This window comes from Xyrauchen texanus, chromosome 41 (assembly GCF_025860055.1).
Source record: "Xyrauchen texanus isolate HMW12.3.18 chromosome 41, RBS_HiC_50CHRs, whole genome shotgun sequence".
NCBI classification, from domain to species: Eukaryota; Metazoa; Chordata; class Actinopteri; order Cypriniformes; family Catostomidae; genus Xyrauchen; species Xyrauchen texanus.
In genome coordinates, this window is record NC_068316.1 from 14640883 (window position 1) to 14654154 (window position 13272).

Here is a 13272-nt window from a genome sequence, read left to right on the forward strand (position 1 = left end):
AAGAGATTTGACTATTTGGAGCAGTTCACGAAATTTCTCTGGCTCAAATGGTCGATCATCCTATCTAACAAAACATTGTCATCCTACTGTCACTCTAAAGTGATAAATCATGTTTCTACAGTGTCACATGGGCCCTCAGCTGTGAGGCACTTGATAGAGGCAGCAGGTTGAGGTAATGATTAGCTGATATTTATGACTAGTGGTATTGCTTAAACTCAACTCCCAGACCTGAGACTGGACACGTATCAGCCAGGACAAAATGTCTCCTCCCCAAGAGAACAACCCAAGGGCTAAAGTCCAGCAATCAAACAAAGCCAGTGTAGGCATGAATGGACAAACAAGCCAATAGGAGAATATATTAGCATAAAAAAGAAAAGCCACAGAGGGCCAAGCAAAACTTTGCTTTGTGTTTTTGTATTTGTGTGTAGATGTGTATATATTTGAATGTTGTGTACCTTTCTCACCATGGTGCTGGTTCAATGTATGCCTTTTCAGTGTATATGGAAAACTGCAGAGAGGGAGACTGATGATGTAGAGGTAAGATCTCTGTTTTTTCTGTATGTTTTACAGAATGGACTATAGGCCGCTATCAGGATTATCAGCATGGACCGATAGAACAACTGAAATTTAATAAGCCATGTTAAACAGATTAAAAAAACATATTTGTGAAAGGGACTGGAGCAGCCACAAGGATAATCACACCAAAGAGAAGGAATGGCATACTAAAAAGATGTTTATTTTGTCCATGGGGTGCAAATGAATAGTGTTAAATTACAAGGTAATTTTAAAAACTAGAACTTTTGGGTACTAAAGCAGTACCAACTCCCCTCCTTCAACAATGGAGGCTGGAGTCCTAGGCACTCAGGCAATGCAAACAACCTTGTTCCATGAGTTCAAACACTTGTTTACCATCTTGTTCTCTGCCCTAGTGGAGGCGGGTTTAAATAAACAATTTTCCCACCTTTGCTAAATGGAGCAAACCAAATTAACTCTCATCTCCCCTTCCTTAAATAGAACAAATACATAAGAATGAGTTCAAATGAAAGTTAAAAACAAAACCAATAAATGGCACGGATAAAACATTTGCACAACAAAACCCCAATAAATGTTGCAAAATGGCGAGTAAAATAATAAGTCCTTTGAACATAGGAAAATTCAATGATGGAGACTGATTCACAGGGTCTCCATCACAATATTTTCATACTTTGCTTGCTGTTTCAAACCTTGCTTGGTGGCTGAAAGTAAAATATAATTTTTCTTTTAATTGGTAGTAATGAATACTTCATGATTTGATATTATATTTCTTGACCATATTTAGATTAGGAGTTAGGTTTAGAGTGTGGGTTAGTAAGATATGATAGTACAGTACAGTATTACTTTATTCATCTCCTGGGGGAAATTGAAGTGTTACAACAGTAGACATTAATAACAGAATAGGGAATAACAATAAAAAAAGATGACAAATCGAAAGAAAGATATACTAGAATGTGTGCAATAAATTAGAATGAGTTGGAGTCCTTATTATATTGTATTATAAACTTATGGTGCTCCCAAATCAAACACTTCTGCACTATTAGATGCCAATTTTGTAGTGCTAGTAGTATGTTTACACTAAAACTGCAAAAAAAAAAAAGACCCGGATTATGCACTTCAATCGAAAAAATTTAGCTTGGAATGTTGTAATGTTGGCAAATGTGAGTTGAATACTTTACTATCACCCCACACTGTTTGTCTGAATTTGGCTAATGTGCTAATGCTAGCATAAACACCTCTACTGCATTTTAAGCATCACTTCTATCAGATGAAAAACAATGAGTGCTTCCATGTAGTAATAACGTGTTCCATTTGGGGCAGTACTACCGTTTGAAAATACAACAATTTAAAAAAACTACATGGCATATGTAGAGTGCATAGAGTATATTGTAAGTACATACTGTATAGTGCTTCATTTGGGGCACAGCTTTAGTCTGTTTTTTTATTAACGGTAGATTTCACGAACATTTTCCACAGAAAATGATTACCTTTTTGTCACTCCTTTATTAAAAATAAATAGTTTTAGTTACAGTAAGGCAACTACAATGGAAGTAAATGGGGCCAGTGCATATATGCAAAACTACACATTGTCTCAAAAGTATAGTCACACAACATTATACATGTTAAGATTGTTTTAGTGTGATAAAACCGCTTTCTAACCTTATCTGTGTAAAGTTATATCCAATACTGGGATCACAGTGTTTCGTTGTTATGACAATACAATTATAATATTAGATTTATCTACACGGGTAAGGTTAGTAAGTCATTTAATCACACTAAAACCATGATAACATTTATAATGTTTGTCTTGTGGCTATATGTTTAAAATAGTATTTATTTTTTATCCTGTTTTTCTCCCAAGTGGGAATTGGGCATTCCAAATACTTTGTAGGTCCTCGTGGTGGCACGCTTACTCCCCTCAATCTGGTTGGTGGAGGACAAGTCTCAGTGGCCTCCGCTTCTGAGACCGTCAATACACGCATCTTTTCACATGGCACGTCGTGCATGACACTGCAGAGACTCCGCATGTGGAGGCTCATGCTATTCTCCGCGATCCATGCACAACTTACCACTCGCCCCATTGAGAGCGAGAACCACTAATCGCGACCACGAAGAGGTTACCCCATGTAACTCTATCCTCCCTAGCAACCGAGCCAATTTTGGTTGCTTATTAGACCTGGCTGGATTCACTCAGCACACCCTGGATTTGAACTCACGGGGGTGGAGCGTAGAATGCTCCACCCTCCAGGGGTGGTAGTCAGCGTCAGTACTTGCTGAGCTACCCAGGCTCCCCCCTAAAATAGTGTATTTTAATGTTTATGGACTGGCTCCATTATCTTCCATTGTAAGTTTCTTACTTTAACTGCAATTTTTGCTGCTTTTTTTAATTAATTGGGGGTTGTCAAAATTATTTTTTGTAGTAATCAACACTAACTATTCCTTTTAATTACTGACTCTTGATCCCATTTACATCTAGAATTTAAAATTATGTGATTTAATTAGATGATTAGACGTTTTTTTTATGTTATAGGCCTTATAAGGTCAAGTCTAATTGGAGATATTTGACTTCTCTTCTAGTCTTCATCACATGACCTGGTCACAAAAGGTCTATTGAAAACAAGCGAAGAGTTCTCTGCAACACCATCTTCACCTGTCACATCCACCTGTATTGCTGAATCGTCCCTGGCAACAATACCAAATTCACCAGCCTCTGCCACTAACTCGCCCACTTCTGTAGTGCCCAGGAGAAGAGCAGGCCGATCTAGGCCTCGGCCATTCTCTGACTATGGCCAGCTGAGCAGCACAAAGTACTGCATACCGGAGGAGGACAGGGAGTCAGAGAATATGGACTACACTTCCCAAAATGACTACAGTAGTAATGGCAGCTACAAAGAGAGCAGCAGACAAGAGCATGGTCTGGTCTGCACTCAAGCAGAGAGCAGAAAGAGACATCCCATCTCTGTTATTGGAGGAGTGGATCTGTTCTCATCCCAAGCTGCTGAGCAGAAGGATGACACTGAAAGTTTGCCCTCTGTAAGGAACCTTGTGTGTTAGTGTGTGCGTGTGTGTTTTAAAGCTGCTGTAAGTGATTTCTGTGCACTTAGTGGCATCTATACTGCTCTATGGGACCGATTTCGTTAGGACTGTCACAGAAACAAGTTTGAATTCTTAGTGCATCTGAGTGCTATTGCTCAGGTAGTAGGTAAATCTTATGTGTGGTATTTGTTTACAGTAGTTTTAAATGGGCTTTTTGTCATTTTAATGTAGTACAGTTCGGTCCAGACTGGAAAACAGAAGGAAAGAGAGGGATGAATGGGATTGAAACATGAGGGCAGGATTTAAACCTGTGTTTAAAGCACAACAACTGTGAGCACAACAACTGTGTCATGAGCATGTGCATTACCCACTTTGGCACAGCTTGTACACTTCTATACCTGCTTACAGTACATAGACATTTATTTTCTCAGTAGATGCTTTAATACATTTTTATTTAATAAAGATTCTCATGCCTTGAGGTAAACATTGTTACGGTCCCATTAGATCTCTCCCTACCTAGAATTATGGGTTTATAATGTCTTCATAGGTCAGTCTGATAAAAAAAAAAAAAAAAAAGGAAAATGTCATGTCCTTAATGTAAGTATGTGGTGTCTTTCCTGTAACTACTTTTTTTAACAACAACTTGTTCCTTATGGGTTTTTTTTTTTTTTTTAGAAAGGAAAGTAATTTCCTTTATGCCTCAGTTAATTGTTGTCTTTATCAAAGGGTGAATCTGATGAAACCTGTCAAGAACATGTCCAGGTCCTATTTCACCTGAAAATAAAAAAAAAAAAACATTTATTTTGTATAAAGAAGCTGAAGCCCATTTTTAGGACCATTTAAGTTTTTTTTGTATTGTGACAATTTTCATGACATTGTCACACAGCCCCCAATTCTTTGTATTGTAATATGTAAAAGTGTTATTTTCAGTACTATATTGCAAACTAAATGAATTGCATATTATTTGAATTGTATTTATACATCATGGTAGTATTTGTTGTATTAATTTTAACTATGCTGACTTGAAAGTGAAAAATGATGTCCAAAAATCTTAATGGTCTTAAAAATACACTTATAGGAATATTCCAGGTTCAATACAAGTTGAGCTCAACAGCATTTGTGGCATAAAATTGATTACCACAAAAAAATATTTTGACTTCTCCTTTAAAAAAAAATTAAAAATCGAAGTTACGGTGAGACACTTAAAATGGAAGTGAATGGCCAATTTTTGGAGGGTTTAAAGGCAGAAATTTGAAGCTTATAATTTTTAGTGCATTAATTCTTCTGGTAAAACTTGTGTACTATTTGAGCTATAACATTTTTTTTTAAATAGTCAATTTAACTGACATTTTAGGGTTTATGGCAGAAAGTTATAAAATTGGCTATAAATTAATACAGAAAAGGTTAGTTATTTTATCATACTAAAGTCATGTTAACACACACATTATTTTTGTTTGTGGCTATGCTTTTGAAACGGTGAGTATTTTAACTTTCACTTCCATTGTAAGTGCCTCACTGGAACCCAGATTTTAATTTTTTTTAAGAAGAGGAGGAACATGTCGACATACATTTTTGTGATAATCAACATTATGCCACAAATGCTGTCGATTGAGCTTAACTTGTACTGAACCCAGAATATTCCTTTTAATTTTCTTTATGCAAATATGTATACATTTTTATATTGATTTTGGGGTTCAATATGACTGCGACGTTGTGAGATTCACCCTATCTTGCAATTTTGTGCATGTTACGTCAGTATCATGTATTCAAAAAAGATGAGCTGAAACATTAGTGTTTACTATCTCACAGGTCATTGTCCTGCTCTTAACATTGAATCTGCATCTGAACATGAGGCTTGATGGATGGTGGGCTCCTTTTAATTCTGGCGATTACAGTTTAATCTTTGCTTTGTTTCAGCCTGTTTCTCGGCCTCCAGTTCCCTCTCATAGAGTACCTCCATACCGGGCAGTGTCTGCCCGTCTGAGACCCTGCGTATTCTCCCAAAGCACACCTATTGGTCTCGATAGAATGGGGCGACGCAGAGGGCGCAGAGTGCTCAGTGGTCAGTGAGTGTGCTTGTGTTGTGTTGTGTTGTGTTGTGTGTGTGTGTAAGCACTTGACCTAAAAAGATGAGAGGGTCTATGGTGAGATTGTTTTGATGGTTGAATGAAGATTGAATATTGATTCATCTCTGCATAATTTCTAACCTCACTTTGTGTGTGGTTGTATTGTACAGTAGATGGTAGTTCTGATCCAATGCTGGATGACAGTGTGAGTGAGGAGGATGGCAGTTTTGAAGAACTGACTGAAGGAACACCTTATCTCCAACCAGAAGTCGACCTTTTCACCCTGAATCAGGTTGGCTGTGTGTTCTTGTCTGTTTGGGGGGTGTTAATGCGTGAACTTTATTCATTATACTGGCTGTTATTATCATTTGGTTAAAGATTCTGTGGGATTCACTTTAATATTAAAAACTAGACTTTACTGTATGAAATTCAGAATGTTCAAAATGCAGTTAACTGTAAAAATTAAATGTTGATTCAGTACGAATATGGAATTCAGATTGAATCGACATGAACATAACTGACAAATTACATTCAATATTTTCTTTTTTAAAGAGGGATTGTTATGATCCTGTGTTAAAAGGGGTTCAAAGGTGTTACGTTTTTTTTGTTTCACTAGCCAATATGAAAGTGGTCTCAGACATATCGACATGGATGCATCACACCCATGTGAGCATGGGTCCATCAAAGCAAAAATTTTTGTTACCAATGCCATTGAAGAAATACCCTATTCACTGGTGTATTTGACTCACTGACGCAGTTACAGAATTACTCAAACCAGCCCGTCTGGCCAACAAATGTGCCATGGTCTAAATCACTGTTATCACATTTTCCCCCATTCTGATGGTTGATGTGAACCTTAACTGAAGCTCCTGACCCATCTGAATGAGTTTATGAATTGCACTGCTGCCACACGAATGTCTGATTAGATAATCGCATGAATAAGTAGGTTTATAGGTGTTCCTATTAAAGTGCTCAGTGAGTGTAGATTTATTCTGTTGTTGAAAGTGTCCAATAATAGAAGGGTTACTAAGATAAAGTGTGTAAAATGCGGCTGGTCACGTCATTTCCATGTGGCGGCTTCCATAAGGGGGTGACCGGCTACATGTAGCCACTGATATTCATTTCACTGTGTAAAACTTTTTTGCTATCGAAAGTTACTGGGTGCACTTTTAATGCTACACAAGATGCCTACTTTTTAGCACATTTACACATGCCTTTAAAATCTTGTTTGCATACTATTGTTATCACTCACAAGCTGTGTTATATATAGCGTCTAGGTTATATTTCACTGTGTGTCTTATCAGTTTAATCTAAATTTTGTGGTAGTCAAGCATGTATTTCACTTATCTCTTGTCTTTTTATCTGACCTAAAGCCTCTATATGTTCAGCCTGACTGTATATCTCTCCATTTCCAGTACATAAACTCAGGTCATGCTGTGCACGCTGAGGCCCTGTGGGATCATGTGACGATGGAAGAGCAGGAGCTGGCCTTCAAAGCCGGTGAGGTGATCCAGGTTCTGGATGTACAGGAAAAGGACTGGTGGTGGGGGATGGTGGGTGACCGTGAGGCTTGGTTTCCCTCAAGCTTTGTGCGGGTGAGTTGCACTGTCACTCTCTCAGAGTAATGAATTTGAAACAAAAGCCAGTTTAAACACATTCCACTAGGGAGTAACACTTGAATATGGCAACAGAGCCTGTACGGTTGCTCTGGGTGAGCCAAGAGCCAATGGTTTACTAGTCATCCAACAACCAACAAGTTAATAAGTGAGGTTAACCATTTTATCCTATATATATTATATATATATTATATGACATTTGTGCTGTCTTTTAGCTGTTAGACAGTACAGTAAAACCCTCTATGAAAAGTTGCTTCATTATAGTTGAAGTGTGTAATTTCTGTAAGGCTATCATCACCAAATGTAATTGCATGTTTTCCAACAGATTTCCAAGAACACCCTCTGTCTTTCAATGGTCAAATAAACAGATAGTCTTGAAAGCAACAGTGTTTATACTTTTCAGGGAAATCATCCTACGGATGTCAGGTTAACCAGAAACAAACAAGACTGATCAGCTGACAAGTCGTTCAGGCACCTCTCTGACTAGTCAATTTTAAAATATGTAGCTATGCACATCCCAATTAGATATGTCATTATAGATGCACATGCTGATTGACCGGTTTGGAAACAATTGGAGGATGTAGTGAATGAGGCATACTTTGTTTTCAATGCCTCCCATTTTAAAATCAGTGACAATGTTTTATCTTTAAATCCAACAAGATGAGTTAATCACACACAAAAAGGCTGTAACAGTTCAATGGAATGAGGAAGCAGGAGACAGCGATTCCAACTCAATGTCTCTTCTTATTAATGCACAAAACAATAAAACATGGTTGCTTAAGGCATAATGTAGAAGCTTCAATCTATCGTTGAGGGCCAGGCGATCAACACACACACACACACAGTCAGGTGTCTGTCTCACACTCTGAGGACTGGCCCTTTTTATTTACCCCATCTCTCACTCTGAGTGTTAGCACTCCTTCTCTATGGTACTGTACTTGGTCTCTTTCAAAGAGAGCTTCTGACTAATGTACAGTACCGGGAGCTCCTCCCCCTCCACCACCTGGGACAGTACAGCACCCAGCCCCCTGTCCGATGCATCCGTCTGCAAAACAAAAGGGAGTGAGAAGTCAGGGGAATGCAGAAGCGGCCTGCCGTTCTGTGCGACTTTTACCTGCATGAATGTTTGTTGGCATGGCTCTGTCCACTGGCCTGGGACTGGAGCTCCCTTTCTTGTGAGATCAGTCAGCAGGCTGGTAATGTCCAAATAATTGGGCACAAACCTTCGATAATAGTCGGCCAGCCCCAGGAACTGTCTCGCCTCCTTTTTGGTATTTGGTCTCGGGCAGTTTATCAGTTTGGGGCTGCACCAGCCCATGACCCAAGTGAAACCTCAGATACCGTACCTCCACCTGCCCAATTGCGCACTTCTTCAGGTTTGCCATGAGCCCCACTCGTCGTAGCGACCTCCGAACTGCCCCAAGATGCTGCATGTGCCGCTGCCTATCGTTACTGTAAATAATGATATCATACCTAAAGTATGGGTGGCATACGCAGCATGCGGTCTGAGGTCCCTGTCCATAAGACGCTGAAATGTAGCTGGTGCCCCAAACAAACCGAATGGGAGGGTCACAAATTGGTGAAAACCGAACGGTGTGGAGAAGGCTGTTTTTTCAATGACATCTGCGTTAAGGGGATCTGCCAATATCCCTTTGTTAAATTCAGTGTCGAATAAAAGCGAGCCCCGCCCAACTGATCGAGCAGTTTCTCAATACGAGGCATCAGATACACATCAAATTTTGACACCGTGTTGACTTTCCTATAATCCTCACAGAACCGGACCGAGCTATTGCTCTTAGGCACCAGAACTACCGGGCTGGCCCAATCACTGTGGGAATCTTCTATTAACCCATATCGAGCATTTCTTTTATGAATGGCCCCATACTACCTGTTTCTTGTGTTCGGTTAGGCGGTAGGGACAACTACGTATCACTACCTGGGGGTTGTCTTAATGTGGTGTTCTATGAGACTAGTGCGGCCCTCTCTGGAATTACTGTCGCCAAGGATATGGGAACTGCCTCTCTCCATGGTTTTAGAGGTGGTAAATCTGACATGCCCTGCCCCTATCCATACGCAGTACCTTATAGTCGACTTGCCCTACTTGCTGTGTGACCTCAAAGGGACCTTGCCACTTCAAGTAATTTCGAGCTCGATGTGGGCAGCAATACTTTAGCAAGTACTTTATCTCTCTGTGCAAGCTCCCATAGCCAAGCTCTCCTGTTATACAGCCGGGACTGACGTTCTTGTGCCTGTAGCAAATTCTCCTGTGATACTTGTTCCGGGGGGGGGGGCGCCGGATGTTCTTCCACCAGTTGGACCGCTTCGTCCAGCAATGTCCCCTTCGACAGCCGGGAGACGAACTGCTCCAGGAACACAAAGTTGATCATGCCGTTGGCATCGCGCTTCTCCCTAGCCAGCACCCACCACCAGCAGGCGTCATGGACCTGCTGAGCAAAGGCAAATGGGCCTCACTCAGCATCAAGGAGCAGAAGCACTGGCGATGTTCTTCTGGGCTGCAGCCTACCCGTTGAAGGATGGTCTTCTTCAACAATGTGTAGTCCATGAGGTCAGTGACCGGAAGTTGTTGTGCCGTGATCTGGGCTTCTCTGGTCTGCAGCGGCAGAAGATGCACCGCCCATTGCTCCTGCGGCCATCTCAGGGCTTTGGCCGTGTGCTCAAAGAGCTCGAGGTAGGCCTCCGTATCATCTTGTGGCCCCATTTTTGTGAGCAACACGTGAGGATTTGCTGCTGCTGGGGAAAGAGCGGCAGAGGCCCCTGCCCTCAAATCCCAGGTTTCGGTACCAGTGTAACAGTTCAATGGACTGGGGAAGCGGGAGATGCCGATTCCAACTCAATGTCTCTTTTTATTAATGCACAAAACAATAAAACATGTTCGAATAAGGAGTAATGGAGAAGTTTAAATCTATCGTTGAGGGCCAGGCGATGAACACACACAGCATCAGGTGGCTCTCACTCTCTCTCTTCTCACACTCTGAGGACTGGCCCTTTTTATTTCCCCGTCTCTCACTTCGAACACAGAAACAAGCAATTGCCATCAATTCATCTCAGGTGAGAACCCTTAACGCTTACTCTCTTTCCAGATGAACGCTCGAACATGCCCTCACCTCCACAGAGGCTTTAAGTGATTTGATCACTTAAAGCTCAGAAAAGTTGCGATTTCAAGTCGTCTTGTAGAAGAGGATTAATCAGTTGTCTGAATCAGTTAAAAGCCTGTATTATACACAACTGGTCATTGTCTTAAAATTGTGCATTATCATAGTTACCTGCTTATTGGTCCATTTTGAGTTATGTGATCCTATGGGATTAACAATAATGTAATGTTTATTGGCAAGGTTCGGGTGAATCAGGAGGACTCAAGCAGTGGGAGTGTGGAGAGCGCACTGGATACGGAAGAATCGGCCCCCTCGGACATGCACAAACAAAGCTCAGAGCATAGAGAGCAGATGAGAGCTAATGTGGTCAAAGAGATCATGGACACCGAACGTGTTTATATCAAACATCTCAAAGATATCTGCGAGGTGAGTCTCCATTCCCACCACTTCGGTTTTACCCTCTTCAGTTTCATCTACAGCCTGCTGTATATATACAATCCTTATCACAAAAAAGCCCTTATCTTCAGTTTAGTCTGAATGGTAATCAATCTTGAAGACTGTCCTACACCTGTAATTTTAGACATGAGATTAAGATAAAAAGAATCACATATTTGGCTTCTTTCAAGATAATTTCGAACGTTATCTCTTTGAATGTGGACAAAATACTATTATATACTAATATAAATTATACTGCTTGCTTTTTTTTTTCTCTTTTTTTTTTATAATGTCAAACTTGTGCAACAATAAATGTTTCAGTCAGTAGGATGCTATGTTGTTGTCATGTGACTTTATCACCAGGAATAGTTCACTCGAAAGCAAAAATGTTAAAATTTTTACCCACCCTCATGCCATCCCAGATGTGTGACTTTCTTTCCTCTACAGAACACATATAAATATTTTTAGAAGAATATCTCAACTCTGTAGGTCCATACAATGCAATGGTGGCCAGAACTTTGAATCTCCAAAAAGCACATAAAGGCAGCATAAAAGTCATTCTTAAAACCCCAGTGGTTTAATCCATGTCTCCTGAAGCAATCAAAACAGTTTTGGGTGAGAACAAACCAAAATGTCTCCTGTTACTTATTTTACTTTCTACATCTTGACATCTGTAGTTTCTAGACACGATCATGACTTCAAGATGTAATCGAGCTTGAAATCATGAGGTCTGTCCTAACCCGAAACCAATTGGATCACTTCAGAAGTCATGGGATTTAAACACTGGTGTTTTAAGGATTAATTTTATATTGACTATGTGCTTTTTGGAGCTCTGGCCACCATTTACTTGCATTGATTGGAACTACAGAGCTGAGATATTCTTCTAAAAATCTTTTCTTTGTGTTTTACAGAAAAAAAGGCACGTGTGTGTAAATGTTGAGGGGAATTTTCATTTTTGTTGGAACTTATCCTGTTAAGTGTATAGTCTAGTTATCATGAAAATGACTAGTTATTTTGCATTTTTATACTACATTTTTGTATGCCAAGATGTACATTTTTGGTAGCCAAAATTAAATAATTACTTCAAAAGATGTATTTAAAAAATTGTTAACTTTATATTGTGTTTATTTGGAATTTCACAGAAACCCTACACCTACCCCTAAACCTAACCCTACCTCTAAATCTAACCCTAAACTTATTAACAGTAAATGAGACTCTCACAAGGCTTTGGCAGCAGGGTGGTTACCTTCTAGAAAAGCCAATGGATAGATGAGAACATTGCGCTGAGTGCTGTATATTGTACATTTTGGCGAATTTAGTTGGTCATCCATGTATTTTATGCATAAAGAAAAAAAAATTATTCTATACATTATAGAATACATATATATCATGTATGTATGTATGTATTATATATATGCTATATACTACAGAAGTAGTCTGACTAGAACACTATTCCAAATAACCCTGAATGTAGAGAACATCTTTCTCATTGCTGACCTCTGCTGGTCAAATCCTTAAAAATAAACAATGACACTGTTGCATCGCTATCATTTTTGTGTATTTCACAGGTTCTAAATAAATTTGTTGATAAAATCATATTAATTTTGCCATTTCATTAAAATGATTTTTGTAGGGTTATATCCGTCAATGTAGGAAACATCCTGGCATGTTCACTGATGCACAGCTAAAGACAATCTTCAGCAACATTGAAGACATCTACAAGTTTCAAAGGAAGTTTCTCAAGGACCTTGAAAAGAAATACAACACCGAAAACCCTCATCTGAGTGAGATTGGCTCCTGCTTTCTTCATCAGGTATCTTTACATAAGATCTTTAGGAAATTAAAATCCTGTTAGAAATGTTTTGAAGCTGCTCATATCTTTTATTTCTCTCCTACCTCAGGGGGAAGATTTCTGTATATACTCTGAATACTGTAACACACACCCAGCTGCGTGTACTGAATTGCACCGGTTAATGAAACAAGGGAGATATAAACACTTTTTTGAGGCGTGTCGTCTCCTACAGCAGATGATTGACATCTCGATCTCCGGCTTTTTACTCACACCTGTACAGAAGATCTGTAAATATCCTCTTCAGCTGGGAGAGCTGTTGAAATTCACACCCAAAGACCACAGGTAGCTAATTCCTCTACATATCTACTTTTTATAGACACTTCGTTGAAAAAAAATCCATTCGTTTTATCAAAATGATCAAAATACTGTATGATGACTGCTCTAGAAACATTCACAAACTTTAGAAATAGAAATAAAATAGTAATTCAAATGCAACAGCACCTACACATTTTCACTTACCGGTACAGTGTATGTTTTTGCCCTCAGTGACTATGAAGGGGTGTGTGATGCACATAAAGCGATGAAGAATGTTGCAAGTCTGATAAACGAGAGGAAGAGACGATTGGAGAGCATTGACACCATCGCTCACTGGCAAGTGGCCATTCTCCATTGGGCGGTCA

General features: G+C 39.6%; 1 protein-coding gene across 2 annotated transcripts in view; it reads left to right on the forward strand.

Annotated features, from left to right (window-relative positions):
* Positions 1-13272, forward strand: part of spata13 (spermatogenesis associated 13) — a 31519-nt gene that overhangs the window by 14494 nt on the left and 3753 nt on the right. Inside the window, exons 3-11 of one of the 2 annotated variants that reach the window (XM_052114274.1) lie at positions 496-537; positions 3112-3567; positions 5488-5632; positions 5810-5928; positions 7052-7231; positions 10606-10791; positions 12434-12613; positions 12702-12934; positions 13139-13268. In XM_052114274.1, the coding sequence (XP_051970234.1) occupies positions 496-537; positions 3112-3567; positions 5488-5632; positions 5810-5928; positions 7052-7231; positions 10606-10791; positions 12434-12613; positions 12702-12934; positions 13139-13268 (1671 nt within the window). Of the gene's footprint in view, positions 1-495; positions 538-3111; positions 3568-5487; positions 5633-5806; positions 5929-7051; positions 7232-10605; positions 10792-12433; positions 12614-12701; positions 12935-13138; positions 13269-13272 lie in introns of both variants that reach the window. The other variant, XM_052114273.1, reaches the window with a different exon arrangement.